The 17,408-nt window shown below is 39.5% G+C and overlaps 1 protein-coding gene across 2 annotated transcripts in view; it reads right to left on the bottom strand.

Moving 5' to 3' along the window:
* LOC105933703 (copine-9) overlaps nt 1-17,408 on the bottom strand; it is a 299,289-nt gene that overhangs the window by 83,178 nt on the left and 198,703 nt on the right. For both annotated transcript variants that reach the window (XM_036151288.1, XM_036151289.1), the window contains 2 exons: nt 8,814-8,855; nt 1,728-1,803 (listed from right to left, as the gene is read on the bottom strand). In XM_036151288.1, the coding sequence (XP_036007181.1) occupies nt 1,728-1,803; nt 8,814-8,855 (118 nt within the window). The remainder of the gene's footprint in view (nt 1-1,727; nt 1,804-8,813; nt 8,856-17,408) is intronic.

The raw sequence follows: 17,408 nt of genomic DNA, 5'->3' as shown, positions 1-17,408 counted from the left end.
TGCTCCCGGTTGCACAGAGAGGCATTCCAAATCGTTGGATGTACGTTTCTTTCGTTTACTGAAGGACGAAGAAAGACAAAAGAAATGGATATTTTCAATGAAGAAGGACCCAGGCACACGATCCCAGTCGACTGGGGGAGCCATCATAGCCCGACAGAATGTGCAGTCTACACTTCATCTCCGGTAAATACAACTTCATTTTGCACTGGTCATTGTTCTACTGAAAAAGCGGCGGAGGGGAGTTGGCGATCGCTAGACGGGGCCGGGAGAAGCGGAGCCGCAGACTGCAGCAGCCTGTTTCTCCCGGCGGCTGCATTACGCCCTGGTTTACGCGCGCTAGTACTTCTGTGTTTCCGCTGCAACGTTGCCGACACCTTCACCCATTTTAATAAGACAAAAACACCTAAATAATCCTTTGTGAAAAATTTTTTTTAACCTACCGGGCGGGTCTTCCTCTCTGCTGATGAGCGGTCTGTGTCCGTGAACATCCATCCATTTTCTGACCCGCTTAATCCCTCATGGGGTTGCGGGGGTTTCTGGTGCCTATGTCGCGATATCAACCATCAACTTACTCTTAAAACGATCTTGTGATACGTTATCTAAAGAAGAAAAATACGTCGAGAACTTGTCGTTTCCTTTGTTTGCGCCCGCCTTCTCCCTTCCAGTCCGACGCGCATGCGCGAAAAACCCGGATGAAAACAATAGCGGTGATATTTTGTTTTATCTGCGAGCCAGATGAAATTATCAAAAGAGCCATAACTGGCTCGCGAGCCATACGTTCCCGACCCCTGCACTAGAGTGTCATTCTCGCAGACCAATTAAGGACTGCTTCTTTCAGCCAAAAACTATTTCTAAGCTTCAGGCTTTGGTGTCAAAAGCTGACTTAGAGATGATTATTGATGCTTTTATGTCATCTCATCTTGACTATTGTAACAGCCTTGTTATATGTTGAAATAAGGAAGAGCTTGGCCGTCTGTCGTTAGTCCAGAATTCTGCTGCAAGACTTTTAACCAACACAATAAAAAGACAGCACCTTACCCCAGTTTTAATCTCTTTACATTGCCTACCGGTACATTTTAGAGTTCATTTGAACATTTCTGTCTTTACTTTTAGAGCCCTGACAGGCCAAGTGGCAGCTTATATAACCAACCTTTTACAACCACAATCCCCTTCTCATAGCTTGAGATCCTCCAGCCAAAGGCTGTTAAAGGTTCAATTAACTGATTTCAGGACCAGAGGAGATTGGTCTTTTAAAGCTGTGGCCATGAGTGTGGAATGCATTGCCTTTATCTTTACGCTGTCTTGACTCTGTTCATTCTTTCAAGAAGCAGTTGAAGACCCACTTGTTCCGACTGGATTTTAACCAGTTTTTAACTAGTTTTATGCTATGATGTTGCATTTATGCTGTTTTTTTCTTTTCAATCTTTTTATTCTGTGTTGTATTGTGGTTGTTTTTTTGTGAAGCACTTTATGGTTTTTATCCTGTGAAAGATGCTATATAAATAAGGTTAACTTACATCCACTGTTGCTTTAATCATTTGACTAAAGATAAACACATGGATTTATGGAACATGGAACACAGCATTCATACAAAAGCATAATAACTGTAAGGGAACTAAGGATGTACTATAAAGCTCCAGAGACAATGTTAAAATTCTGACTTGTTTTCACAAAGCAGGGAGAAAATATTTCATTCAAAATCTGCCAACTGTCCTTCAATATTTTACCTCATACACATTGAACTGACTTTGGCCTCTGGACAGTTCCCTGTAGCTGGTGGTAAACTCTCCAATGAAGTCATGGCTGGGGGAAAAACAGACACCAATAGGTAAAACTGGTGAAACTCATATTTTACATTATAGCAAAGCTTTTGCTACATCACATCAAAACACATTTTTAGTATATACAGCAGGCAAGGTTCCCACAGAATGCCAGTCGGGGTCCCTGAGAAAGATTCTTAAGGCTGAAAGACAACAAAATATCCGTTCCATTCAATCTGACAAACATCCATACATATTTGTTCCTCACCTAATAACTGCATAGAGGCTGCCTCTACAGATCACCAAACTCGCGAGATCAAGTATTCATGCGAGAGTATGTGTCATGATCTCGGCACTAGTGCTGGTCTGATTCACCATTCGACACACCTGTGCAGCTCCGCCCCGTTCTCATCAGCCTTCACCAGATCCACCTGCACCTCTGACTATATAACCACCTCTTAGAACAGTCACTAGTGCCAGATTATTATGAGCCACCTGTGAGTTTAGTCCAGGGTTCTGTGTCCTGCCTGCCTGATCCTGACCTGTTTCTGCCTCCTGATTCTGTGCACCTGCCTAACCCCTGTCAGACCTGACTGTTTATGCTATCTGGATATCTGACCTTTTTCTGTGTCCTGATTCTGATTTGGATTGTCTTTGGATTTCTGATCACCTGGCTCTGACCCTGGAACTGCTCTTGGATTTTGGACTCTGGTTATTCCCCCTGATCATCCTGCCTGACTCTGCTATCACAGTTCTTACCCTGTGCCTGTTTTTTATCCACTGATTATCTGCTAGTCCCTAGAGTAAGATTCTTCAAGTTTCCCTGATCAATTCAACTGAATTCAATTACATTTTTTTAAAATAGCGCCAATTCATGAAACATGTCATCTCAAAGGCACTTTACAAAGTCAAATCAATCATATTATACAGATTGGTCAAACATTTCCTATATGGAACCAGTTGATTGCTTCAAAGTCCCAACAAGCAGCATTCACTCCTGGAGAAGCGTAGAGCTACAGGGAGAGTCATCTGCATTGTCCATGGCTTTGCAGCAATCCCTCATACTGAGCAAGCATGAAGCGACAGTGGAAAGAAAAAACACCCATTAGCGGGAAGGAAAAACCTCCGGCAGAACCGGGCTCAGTATGAACGGTCATCTGCCTCGACTGATTGGGGGTTACAAAAGACAGAGCAGAGACACAACAAGACAGACAAAAAAGCACGGAAGCACACATTGATCCAGTAATCTGTTCTACATTAGATGGTAATAGCGGGTGATCTGTCTTCTCTGAATGATGTCACAGTTAACAGAACGTGTTAACTGTACCTACTATGAGGAAAAAAGAGAGAGAACAAAAAGTTAAAAGCTGAAATGACAACAGTCATTTCAATGTAATGCAACGCAAAACTGGAGAACAGTAGAAATCATTAGAGTGAGAAAAATAGGCCCTGATGTGCTCCAGTAGCCTAAGCCTATAGCAGCATAACTATAGAGGTAGCTCAGGGTAACATGAGCCACTCTAACTATAAGCTTTGTCAAAAAGGAAAGTTTTAAGATTAGTCTTAAAAGTAGACTGGGTGTCTTGATTTAACAGGAAGCCAGTGAAGGGAAGCTAAAATTGGAGAAATATGATCCCTCTTGTTGATTTTCATCAGAACTCTTGCTGCAGCATTTTGGACCAGATGAAGACTTTGAACTGCATTTTGTGGACTTCCTGGTAGTAAAGATTTACAATAGTCCAGCCTTGAAGTAACAAATGCATGGACTAGTTTTTCAGCGTCAGCCCTGGACAGAATGTTTCTAATTTTGGCGATATTCCTGAGGTGAAAAAAGGAAACTCTGGAAACATGTTTAATATGGGATTTAAATTACATGTCTTGGTCGAAAACGACTCCAAGATTTTTTACTTTATTACCAGAGGCCTAATTAATGCCATCCAGATTAAGTGATTAATTAAGAAGTTTATTTTTTAAGGACTCTGGTCCAAAGATAATATCTTCTGTCTTGTCAGAATTTAAGTGCAGGAAATTTAAAGTCATCCAGCTTTTGATGTCATCAAGACATGACTGCAGTCAAAGTAATTGATTGGATTCATCAGGATTTATGGATAAATATAGCTGAGTGTCATCAGCATAACAGTGGAAATTAATTCCATGCTGTCTGATAATTTTGCCAATCTGAAGCATATATATAGTAAAGTGAATTGGTCCAAGGACTGAACCCTGTGGTACTCCACAAGTGACCCTAGAGTTTGAAGAAGATTTATTATTAACATGAACAAACTGGAATCTGTCCGACAGATAAGATTTAAACCAGTCTAATGCTTTTCCCTTAATCCCTACAGTATGCTCAAGTCTTTGTAGGAGAATATTGTGATCAACTGTATCAAATGCAGCACTGAGATCTAGCAGGACAAGTATAGACACAAGTCCATTATCTGAGGCCATGAGAATATCATTAGTGACCTTCACCAGAGCTGTTTCAGCGCTATGATGAGCTCTGAAGCCTGACTGAAACTCCTCAAGTAGGTCATTACTTTGTAAATGTTCACAGAGTTGATTAGCAACTACTTTCTCAAGAATTTTAGATAGGAAAAGAAGATTAGATATAGGTCTCTAATTTACTAACTCATCTTGATCAAGAGAAGGTTTCTTAAGTAAAGGTTTAATAACAGCTACTTTAAAATCTTGTGGTACATATCCATTTACTAAGGATAGATTAATCATGTCTAAAATAGTGCCACTGATCAAAGGGAATACCTCCTTAAACAATTTGGCTGGGATTGGGTCTAACATACATGTAGGGGGTTTAGATGAAGCTAATATTTTAGATAGCTCAGAAAGCTCTATTGCTTCTAAACAGTTCAGGCACCGCGCAGGTTCTAAAGATACCTCCAACGCTGCCTCACTTACTGAGGACGAGGTAATCATGTTTGGGAGGATGCCAATTATTATATTTTTAATAGAATCAATTTTATTTATGAAGAATCCCATAAAATCATTACTGCTAAGAGCTAAGGGAATGGATGGATCAACAGAGCTATGACTCTGTGTAAGTTTGGCAACTGTACTGAAGAGAAATCTAGGATTATTTTTGTTCTCCTCAATTAATGATGAAAAATATGCTGCTCTAACTCTGCGAAGGGTCTTGTTATACAACAATAAACTGTCCCTCCAGATTAGGTAGGATTCCCAGGGGCGGATCCAGGATTTTTCAAAGGGGGGTGCGCACCTAAGGGTCATGTCAAGACAATGTGAGACTAAATGACCAAAGAATGCCATCTTTACTCTTTCACACTACCCTAATTATTCATCTAAGGAATTTTTAATTGATATTCCTTTTAATGGATGAACATAAATGGAATTAGCATGATTACATTATTTTAATTCAAAAAAGTTAAAAAGTAGTTTTAAGAAAAAAATATCCCCAATTATTATCAACAATTATTCAAACAAAGATTTCCCTTATTTCCAGACATGATATTTATTTAGTGAAATTAAATAAAAATACCCAAGGACTTAAGAACAGTTTGGTATGGTTCAAGTCATAAAGCATTTTTTTAATATATATGTATTTTACCAATATATTTCAACCAGATAAACTATATTAAGAAAAAAATGACTTAAAAAGACCCAAGGACTTAAGAACAGTTTGGTATGGTTCAAGTGATTGAGGAGTTTTTAATATATTTTAACGAGATTAAATATGTTGAGAAAAAAGAAAACTTTAAAGTAAGTTAAACCAATGAACATGTATGGTGAAGTTAAGCCATAAGCCTATAATAGAACAATAAGACTTAACAAAGAATATTGTTCTTTTCTACAACACCTTTAACTTTATGATGACGATGATAATGGGTTTACAAATGTCAACCTTCTGGGATGATTCTGGGCAAATATGTCTATGATTTTGTTGATGTCTAAATTAATGTCCTTGTGGACATACATAAGTAGCAAAGCCACAAACCTTTCTTGTCCCATAGTCGACCTTGGCAAAGTTTTTACTGCTTTAAGGCCCTAGTTAGCACGTTCCACAGAAGCACTCGTAACAGGTATAACTGACAGAAGGTGAAGAATCATAAAAAATGTTTGGGTTTCTCTTCATATTTGTTAGAATTTCAGGGAGAGAGCTGGGTTTTTCCACTGATGATGACCACTTTGTGTGGCACAACTTCACTTCCTGTTTGAATGTTGATCCTGATGGTAGATCATCTTTATATGATGTAAAGATCTCTTTCTCACTCTCATCGTTCATCATATGTAAGTTGCTTGGCAATAGTTTTAATCGCGTCACGTTGTAATAACGCGAGACCTGAGCTGTGAGCAATTCAAATTCATGCTGGGACAGACCCAGCTGCAGAAACAAATTAAAGGGGGGGCATTTCATTTTTTTAGGGGGCACACTTTTTTTTTTTTTTAAAGCATTTTATATGCTCCAGGCTGAACAGTGGCTCTGTGACAACTCCTACAGTGTTAAGAAATAAACTCTCAATAAAATCCCAAAATCTAAAAAAAATTTAACAAACAAAAAGAAATAGTGTATTCAGTGTTACCAAATTAGGCAGGTTTCCCCCCAATTAGGCTTCTTTTGAACACATTGAGTTGGAACAAAAATAGTTTATGGGCAGTAAAAATTTGGGAAGCTTTTCACATTTGTTGGGATTTTAGAAAGAATTACTAACAAAATATATATCAAAATACATAGTTGTCTATGTATGAAGGAAAACTAAAACCCTTTTAATAGAATGCCATCTCAATTAACTAATTTTACTGGTCAATGTATTTTTCTTAAATGAGTCGAATCTGACATCATCAATGAATAATAGTTATAATGAATAATATTAATAGTTATAATAAATCAAGAAAAGACTACTGGTTAATCAAGTGTCACTATGAAATTGTATTGGTCAATGTATATTCCCCAAGAGTGGTTGAGTTCTACTAATCAACTTAAAATTATTTCATGGCTATTTGAAAGAGAAATGTTTGATTGAGCTATATTCTGTAAGATAATTACGTTTATATTAAGGTAGATTTATTACTCATGTTGGGAAGCTATTGGGAAGCTATTTTTCGGTTGATATATCATGATTGTTAAAGTGATCATGTGTGTTATTTGGTTGACTGATACTGAGAGAGTTTGAGATTTGGGCTTGTTTTTTTCTTTTAAATTGGGCAGGGCTTATGCTGGGTTTGGGCTGGAAACTAGCAGTGAGATACAGCAACCTGTAGAGCTGTGTCTTGACTAAAAAGTCTAGCATTAGCATACATAAACATGAGCACTGGTGTCAGGCTGAACACTGCCTGAAGTAAAAGTTCATACTAAAAGAGGTTCTGTTATTACAGCAGCTGCGAGAACAAGAATCAGAACAAAGCAGAGTTCCCTTCTGCCTGCAAGTAACCCAAGTTTCTTCAATGTGGCAGTTTTACTGCTAAGTTTTGCTTCTGGTGTTGCTAGCTGTCCTAGCTAACCCTCCTAGCGTGAATATTTACTCCAGTGTTGACTTCAATGCTGACGTTTTAAACAGAAATTAATAATTGCAATTATTTGGTAATCAGACCGAAAATCCTGACCACAGCCCCAGTGTTGCTGAAAGCAAACGTCTCATTCAGTGTCCCGCCCCTCTGCAGCTGTAATTGGTTAGCATGTTGTCTTCAGTCGTTGATTTGATTAGTTTAACTGTATGCTTGACACATCAAAGATAGTACTAATAGAACGATGGCCACTCCAAGGTTAAAAAAGAAAAAAAAAGTACAGTTTCCCCCCAACTATTCACCACTAGGTGGGTTGTTGAGCACTGCCTGTAGACCAAAACAAGATGTGGGGCAAGTGACGCCTCTCTCAAGATCTAAAATCTTAGCACTACCACTTATCCAATTCAATTTAAAAAAGTTTGTACGCAAGGATCACTGTGGGCAGCTCACAATTCTGCCCGGTTGCATTAACCAATGCTGTGTTAGCTGGGCTACTGGCTACTCATCTCACATAACAGTAACACCTGACACATTGCTGGTCAAACTACAAAAGTTATCCCACATGCCACAATTGTAATATTACAAAGAATCACATAAACATAGCAACACAAGTTTAACAAGACTGTAACACCAACAAAAAACAACATTTGACTTCATGCTCTCAGTCATCAGTCCGAAGGAGAAAAAATAGCTCAGACTAAAACTGCAGCTGCTTTTGCTCTCCAAATGCTCTCCACCTTGGAAACGCGAGGCCAATGTTAATCTTCATTTTGTCTCTTTCTCTATCTGACAACTTCTTTACCAAAGACCATGATTTTCTGATCGTTTTCAGGTGAATGTGGCATTTTATGGGCAGGGAAGGGCTCAGCCCTTAGTGCCAGCTGTTCACATTGGCGTACATGCATGTGTGGATGGCCCAATTTTGTAAACAACAGACTGAAGAACAACACAGAGAGATGGTGTGTGACGTCATACCATATTACATCTAAAAAGATACCTTTAGTTCTTCACAAAACTATTTTTTTAGTTCTTTCTATCTGAAATAATGTCATTTTGCTAATCCCTTCTTTTAAAACATAACAAAAAATTTAATTTAAATCAGTTTTACCTAATTAGATAATATTATGAAGACCAGTTGATTTTGTTATGATGACCTGATTACTACCTTATAGGCTTTCTACTTTACCATGATTGTACCAATATTTAATTCATACCTTAAAGAATAGAAGTTTGGAATGGTGAACTACAAATTATGTAAAGCAGCCATAAAGCCATCAAGCAGGAAAACCCCCACATGGTCAATAATTAAAACCAATATTGCGTGAGGAGAAACCCAACGGTATCCCAGCGTAAGTGAGAAAATGAGGCAATCTACAATCTGTCTCCCAGCTCAGTGGCAAGCATTCACACACACGTTTGATTCACCACGTAACATTTGCCAGGCCAGTGCAGCTATCAGTGTTCTATAATAAGACGCCTTGAGTTAGATAAAATTGGTGTGACATTTGAGACATTCTATGTGGAGCCAAAATAAAATGAAAAAAGGAAAGGAGAGAGTTGGTGAGCGAGAATATTTACCTCCCATCTCTGTCCCAGTCAAAAACGTCCACCTTCACTGTCCTGGAGGGAGGTGAGATGAAGCAGCCGAGGTAAGATTCACAGATAGAGAAAATAAAAGTGGAAAAAGGGAAATGACAGAGAGAAAAAGAAAAGATTAACAATGGGCAACTTAGTCAAAGAGGTAGCCTTTTAGAGGCTTTATCCTTTAAAGGTGACCTATTATGAAAAATGTACTTTTTGACAATTTTTGCACTTTCATCTGGGTCTCTACTGCTTCTAGAAACAGTCCAATTGCTAAAAACCATCCAACTGTTTTGTGGCAATACATATTTTGTTGATGTCTGGAAAAAGAGCTGTTTCAAACACCTCACGATTATTACATCATAATCACCTCTTACCTAGCAACCCCAGTCGAGCCCAACCCCTCACTTGTGGTAGGCACAGTGGCCCTAATCTGCAAACAGATAATTGCTGTGCTAACTTTTCATCCATCACGTTACCATTCACGTTATGTTCAAAAACTGTTTGTGGACCAGTTAGTGGCCCCTTTAATAGGTTTCTATACCTGTAAGTATCATAACAATGTTCACAACAAGATATTCATCTACAGTTTACATCTGTCAGGGTGCAATTCTGCCTGCTGTACCCTGAACCTTTCTAGCACCTTCCTCCTCCTGCCCTGTTCCGTCTCCCTCCACTAATCATCTACACCTGTCAGTTTCTAATCAGCACGGACTCATTCCACCTGCCAGTCTCTGCGTATAAACCCTCCTCAGTCAGCTCCTCACTGCCGCTCCGTCTTCAAACATCTAATGCCTCAGTCAGAGATTCTCCCACGTCTGCTGAGCATCAACGCTCCCTAGTCTCGCTGCCAGAGATTTTCCCAAGTCTGGTTGCCTGAGTTTTCCTATGCCTGCCTCAGTCTGTTGTTGATCCTCCTGCTGCTCCAGCAGTCCTGTGCTACAGGTGATCTCTCGGCTGTGCTGCTGGTTCTCTCTCTGCTGCACTGCTGACTCCACTCAGCCCCTGCACCCCCAAGAACTCTCTCTGCTCTGCTGCTGGTTCTCCTGCTACCCCAGCGTTCCAAGGGCTCCAGGAACTCTCCCTGCCATGCTGCCTTCACTACCCGATCCGTACCGGTAGCACGATCCGTACCATCAGCTCATTTGCGCGTGCACGAACAGAATAACTTCCATTAGGAAATATTTCGTTTTTCTTACTTTTTTATTCTTTTGTATTTTTTCGAGGCAGGGGTTTCTTTTTGTATATCTTTGTATTCGCGGCAATATTGCATATTCTAAAAATTAAACAACAGAAATACATAAAAAATACATTGTTTTTTGTTTTTTTTAATAGCTAAATTTTTTCCCCAATTGTGGTTAGGAACATAAAAATATATAAACCATTTCTTAAAGTACATAAACCCCCAGCTATAAACACATAGGAGTACAGAAAAGTATTTGATTTAGATTTTTTTTTAAGTTTGAAGTTTTTTTATCATTTATTTGATTTGCATATGTATGTGTTTTGTGCTTAATAAATGTATTCTAATAAGGTATGTCTTCGCTTTGTGTGTGTTCTTTGTTCTATTCCCTGTTCGTTTTTGTAAAAAAAAAAAAAAAAAATGCGGCTACAATGCGGATAGAGGTCTTCTCTAGTTTATGTTGTGTACACCAGAGGGCGCAAAGATCTCAATCGATAATTTTCACTTTCTAATAACAAAAATGTTTAGAACAAGATTTATTTATTATACGAAATTCACCATATAATTAAGGATGAAATATTTTTTTTCCAGTCCTGTTTGAACAAGCAATAAAACTAACAGAGTGCATTCAGACGTTATGCAATGATATCTTCCCGGACTTCTGAGCATATCTGATGATGACGTCAAGCAATACAATGGAGAGAATGTAAAACGTATCAATTTCTGTCACAAAAGTCTTCAATAGTTTATTTACAATATAGTTTAGCATTATTTAATGATTTAAGTATAGAAATAAGTATTTTCAGTACCGTAATTACATAATTTTTTTGGCGACCCGGAAGTTATTCTGTTCGCGCTTGCGCAGATGAGCTGATGGAACGGATCGTGCTACCGATACAGATCGGGTAGTGACACTGCCAGCTCTGCCTCCACCCCGGCGCTCTCCCACCTGCTCTGGAGGCTTCTTGGTTCCTACAGTGCAGCACCTGCAGCTCTCCAGCACTCTCCAGCCCTCCAGTTCCTGCACTCATTATTCACCTGCTCCAGCTCGATAAAGACTCTGGTTCTCCTCATCCTTACTCCACAGACTTCAATAAAACTGTTTAAGACAGAGCTCTGTGTGTGTGGCTGTGTTCGGGTTCATCAGGACAACTCCTGACAACATCACTGTCTTTGCTCTAACTACCAAATACATCCTCACAGACTTACCACACAACAGTACCAGTCATGGCTCCACAACAAAAAAAAAAACATTGTTAATAGCTGTGCTGTTTTCATCTTTAACTTTTATGTTTTGTTGTGATGTGGTCTTAATATTGTTGGCTCGTAGAGCTCAAAAACAGGGTACATGCATTTTTTTTCTTACCCTGGCGTTTTAATTAGTAGTGTAACCGAGCTTACTGGGTACATTACCAGCTCTGCATGGAGTAGAAAGACACTGGACTCAGAGCTGGGCTTTTGGGGCACCCTGTGGCTCAACAGGACTATTATTTCTCCAACACTTCATTACAAATCACAGTCTGGCTTACTGCTTGCCCTATTGCAATCCTCGAGCATGTATAGTATAACAAAACATGTTTCTACACAGCAATAATGAAACAAAATTTTATTTCAATTTTTTTCAATTCACACTATTGATATGATTGATGTTACAACAATAAGTAACCCAAAAAAATGATTTATTCCACGTTTGTTAAAGAGATCAGAGGGACAAGACCATCTGTAAATGCTTATCCAACTCCTGCACTGTGTTCTAGGCTTCTAGCAATGTTTCCATGTCCGCTTACAATAGGTGACTTTGTGCTTGTTTATTTATATTATTTACAAGGAGTTGGTAATAGAGCTTGTTGCCACTTCTTGCTTTCCCAAGAAGTGGCAACATTGGCTTCCAGCTCAGACTCACATTGATGTTGCTGGCTGGGCACAGAGGAATAGATTCTTCTGAAATTTAAAAGTAATTTATCCTGAATTAAAACAGCTATCCCCTCATTGGGCATGCAGCACTGCGCACGTTCGTTATGCACTGTTTGTGCGTGCAGCATCTTTTGTCTGAAGATTATGTTTATTGGTTGGCAGCTAGCTTTAGCGTCCCCAAATTCCCTTATTTATCATCAGTTTAATGGTAGTGAAGCTAATGTTGTTTGCGGAATATGAGTTTGTAAAACTAACTATTTGGCTGACAGTGCTTAGTGGTTTGCCAACTTAGTGACTTTTTCTCTATGTTTAGTGCCTTTTCCGACCCCTCTAGTGACTTTTTTCAAGTGATTAGCAACAAAACTACCACTTTTTTTGTGATATTGCCAACTTTGACGACTTCAAGTGAAAGCAACAACTGATCTGCAGTTACTGTCTTAAGGCAGCAGTGAGTGCTGCCGTGAGCCCGTCCCCAGTTCCCCAAACGTTTTTTCTTTATTTTTTTAAAGCATCTTTGAGTGTGCTGAAAGAGCGCTATATAAGTTTGATGAATTATTATTATTAAGCATTGTCTCACAGACACACTGCAGTTGCCCCGTCCTGAAAGCCCCCCTCCCCCCTACAGTCAAAGCAAAGAGAACAGAGAGAAGACCTGATCTGTTTCGTTTTCACGTCACACATAAAACGCATGCGGAAAGCTGCCGTTGATTCTGCCATGGACTACAAAATAGGATATAAACATAATGTAAATATAGTTTTTAATCTAATAGTTTTTTCCCTGAAACACTTGCACTAAATAATTCCCTGTATTTGATTCACATACAGCTTGAATCTCTTATTCACCTCTTTCATTATGTACCTCTGATAACTGTTGTTTTGATAAAATTTGATGTATACAGTGTGGGTTCAGGCAAAGTATAGGTATCCATAAATTTCTTTAAAAATAAACAAATTTAGAGTGTTTTCAATCACTTTTTTGTCTTGCCAATCGTTTCTCTTTTCTGCAGCCTGGATAGCAATTCCATGAACAAATGTGCAAATTAGGTGATGACATCATCTAGTGACTGTCAGGGTTCTCTGTTTGGTGGGTGTTTTAACTCTGCTTCACAGGTGGTTCTAGTTGGCTGGGGGGCGTGGCCCACACCTGCGGCTCGTTTGGAGCAGGGTTCACGTCTTAAGAATGACTCAGACAGATGGAAGACGCCAGAGCCTTACCCAGTCGTGGTACGACGTGGCCTCTGACCAGATCTTGGAAACCTGAACTTGTGAGTTTTTTTTCATATCTCTGAAATCTGACTAATTTTTGGATCTCCTGCTTTTTCTTAGTTTTTGTTTGGACTACTCACCCGCCTTGATGTCTCGCTCGACGAACCAGCTCCTAAAAATCCCTGAAGCTCAGATGTTGCTCTGTAGTGATGGTGAGATGAAGCCTCATGAGGCATTGAACCACTTGAGCCAACTGGTTCGAGAAAGGGTTCATTTCTTGGAGCTTCATGTGCACACGACTCCACCTACTGGCCAGGTGTATAATCACAGCCAGCTGTATCTTAACACGTGCGATGCATTGATTTTTTGTCTATTATGGCTCTTGGGAATGACTTCACAAAAGGTGTAGGACAAAATCATTTGTCTACATAAATTATGTGTACACATATGTGTAAAAAATATATTGTTTGAATGTATTCTCTGTGTGTAATTATTCCCAAAATAGTAGTGTCATGTGATATTGCATGTTGTGTAATAGTTTTTCTGTGACTCTAGAAAGATGGCATGGGCTTAATCAGGCAGAGGACAGTGAAACTGCTTGTGGAACTGAGGAGGGGGTAGTGAATAAGCTAATGCTTGTGTAACTTGGATGATTTCATGCATTTTTATTAAGAAACAACAATTTCTCCACAGTTTTTGGTTTCAAACGATTTCTCTTTTTTGACACTTCTTCTCCAGCCTTTGAAAAGACACGCTCACATGGCACAGATGATGCCGGGGTGCATAAATAAATAAGTGCAAGTTTGTACAGATTGGGGTACAGTGACCGATGATTAGCCCAGTACTCCAGGGGGTTCTCCAGCCTGCTTATGTTTGCCTCTGTCCTGAATCCAACGTCATCCACAATAGTGAAAGGCTGGGTATCCTTCACTATCATGGAGACCAGAGCTTCATCCAGCTCTTGTTTTCTGGTGGCTGGTTAAAAGGCAATAAATACAGTGTCTGTTACCTGTCTTTATTTGCACAACAAGCAAACATCAGCATGCAAAAATTGTGATAGTGTGTTTGCAATATAGTAATGTGCTAGTCATCCGCGCAAAACAGCGCGGAAGACTGACGGAGCGGGGTGGGGGTGGTGGAAGTGTCGTCGGTGAAGTCGCTTCTCGCTTCAAAGTATCCATGTATTTTTGCCTGTTTTTTTCCTGCCATTCACTATATGCACCCGAGAAAGCAACAAAAAAAAAAAAAAACGCGTGTTAACGTCAAATAAACATGCAAGCATATCGAGTTTTTATTTTTTTATTTTTTTCATCTCTGTTTTCACTTAATGGAAGGATACTATATCCTCACATGTGATTGGCTGCATTGCCACTATCCTGGCTGATCCAAACAGAGCTGGCGCATGATCTTTGGGAAAGCTAAAGCATCAAAATAAAAACACTACTACTTTCTACTCTGGCTACACAGACGCAGTGTAGCCAGATTCCTCAAAATTGGGATTCTTTTGAACACGTAAGCCTGGAAAAAATTGCTTTGGGTGGGTTGTTAAAATTGGGCATTTGGCAGGTATTTAGGAAATAGTCATAAGAAAAATCAATAACAATAGTTGTCATTGTGAGGAAGGAAAGTAAAAAAATTGTATAGGCTACATTGTAATAAAATGATGTTTCCTTGTATTAATTTTATTAGTCGTTTAATTCGAAATTTCTAGAATCTGTCAAAGTTGACATCAATTATAGTCATTGCCTAATCAAGCCATGTCAAAACTGTATCCGTTGCAGCGGACGTTTCCTGTTCAGCTGTTGCAGCATAGAAGTTGCGCTATTAGGGTAAGCTCATGATCATGTTTTTCTTCAAGTATATCTCTATTTATTGTTTAGAACAAAGATGTCACATATCGAACAAGTTATGGCTTGCTGTTTCTGCAGGTTTTTCTGTGAAAGTCTCAATAACACCAGCACTGGCCTGGGACTAAATGCACAGCCGACTGCTGGCATTATTCTGACCTTCCACAGAATCTGTTTTTTTTTTCACACGTCCTTAGTGTTCCAAGCTGTTAAAAATAAGAGCAGTTTTTAGCATTCTAATTTAGACTGCTGTGACAAACATCAGCATCGGATCTCTCGAATCTGATGGAGATGACATCACACCATTGCATAAAAACTATTTTTAAATAGTGTTTTGCAAAGGTGCTTTCAAATGAGCACATGCATGAACTGAGATCACTTTTCTTAGAACTTTGAAGCATATGATGCAGAATTTTGCAGGACAAACTTGGCAGTGTAGTGAGTGAGAAAATCTCAACCTGATTTCATTTAATGGAGCTCTATCTCGGGTTGAACAAAAGATTTAAACTGAGGACCAAACATATAATATATGCCTTTCTCATCTCTTCTAACTTGGCTATAATTCATTTGGCTAAACATAAGATCAGAGAACAAAGCATCAAAAATAGTTTAAGCTAAGTTTTCTGGCACTTGAATGTCATTGTTTATGGATGGAAGATGCAGCAGGATGATGTCACATTTCTACCAAAAAGAAAAGGAGTGTTGCCCTGCGACAGACTGGCGACCTGTCCAGGGTGTACCCCGGCTCTTGCCCATTGAAATGCTGGAGATAGGCACCAGCACCCCTCGCGACCCCATGAGGGATTAAGCGAGTAAGAAAATAGATGGATGGATGGATGGATGGATGGATGGATGGATGGATGGAGAAAAGGAGTGTATCAAGGAATCACAACAGTGCATTTATAAATTGAGAGACTGCATTGCTATGATCGAGGGTGTGTACATTTTCTGTGAGCCCATGTTCGCAGCACAACGGGTATGGCAAGCTTAACCCATAGTTACTGTGGAGCAGTAAAACACGCCACTCTAGCCCTGTGTACCTTCTCGGCAAAAAGTTACATCTGCTCTGTTTAGTGGCCGTCTTTGTCATTTGGGCGGTAACTCTTCTGAGTGATCTGCTTGGGTGGACGGGACTTGGCCAAAATCAGAAATCAAACTGCTGAAAGTACTGAAATTTTGTGACTTCACTCAGCGGACCCGCTGTTGAGCAAGTCCCAACGCTCTGTAGTTTGTCACGACGCACTATTTTCCAACATGGTGACGACTGGTGGTCTGTACAAAGCAGAGAGTGATGAAGTACTTAGTGACAGTGATGGGAGTTCCGTGGAGCTATCATCATCTGATAGCGATATGGATTTTTTAGAAAAGTTTCTTGACAAAAACCGGACTTTTGACGGAATCCAGCCGGACCTATTTCCAGTGCAAACTCAGTCGGGTCCTACAGTGTGTGTGTGTATATATATATATATATATATATATATATATATATATATATATATATATATATATATATATATATATATATATATATTAGGGCTGGGCAACGATTAAAATATTTAATCGCCCTGATTAATCGCGATTAATCGCATTGTATTTACAAACTCCAAGAATGAATTCAAAAGTAGTGTAAAGAGCACTTTTATTTTAATGTTCTGCTGCCATATGAACAAAAGTGTTGTAACATTTGTAGCACTTATTTTATACTGGATATTTTCAACCCATCTATTGAATTTAGTGCACTAGCTGATCTTTTCTTCATAAGAGAACAGCAAGCACTGCAGCCAAAATATGGCCTTTTTTGACCTGCTGTATATTAGCCAGTCCCTAAGCTTGATGTATCATGAAACTGTTGACCTTTTGGGTTTTGTGGTTTTTATTTTATTATTACAATTAAATAATAATAATAATAATAATATTATAGTGCTACCCACTGCACAGTGGCGCAGTGGGTAGCACTGCTGCCTTGCAGCAAGAAGGTCCTGGGTTCGAGTACACCCCTGGGTCTTTCTGCATGGAGTTTGCATGTTCTCCCTGTGCATGCGTGGGTTCTCTCCGGGTACTCCGGCTTCCTCCCACAGTCCAAAAAACATGACTGTTAGGTTAATTGGCTTCTCCAAATTGTCCTTAGGTGTGAGTGTGTGTGTGAATGGTTGTTTGTCCTGTTTGTCTCTCTGTGTTGCCCTGCGACAGACTGGCGACCTGTCCAGGGTGTACCCTGCCTCTCGCCCAGTGAACGCTGGAGATAGGCACCAGCACCCCCCGCGACCCCATGAGGGAGAAGCGGTTTGGAAAATGGATGGATGGATGGAATAATAATAATAAAAATAATAATGTTATGTTCAGTGTTTTTTCGCTAATCCACCTCTTATATATTTCAATCCTTATGTAATTTTGTCTGTTGTGTGCACCTGCCTGTTGCTTTAATCCTATAAATTTCCCCGT

Source organism: Fundulus heteroclitus, chromosome 20, assembly GCF_011125445.2.
Source record: "Fundulus heteroclitus isolate FHET01 chromosome 20, MU-UCD_Fhet_4.1, whole genome shotgun sequence".
Lineage (NCBI taxonomy): Eukaryota > Metazoa > Chordata > Actinopteri > Cyprinodontiformes > Fundulidae > Fundulus > Fundulus heteroclitus.
Note: the sequence above shows the minus strand (reverse complement) of the source record. Positions and strands in the feature narration are given on the sequence as shown.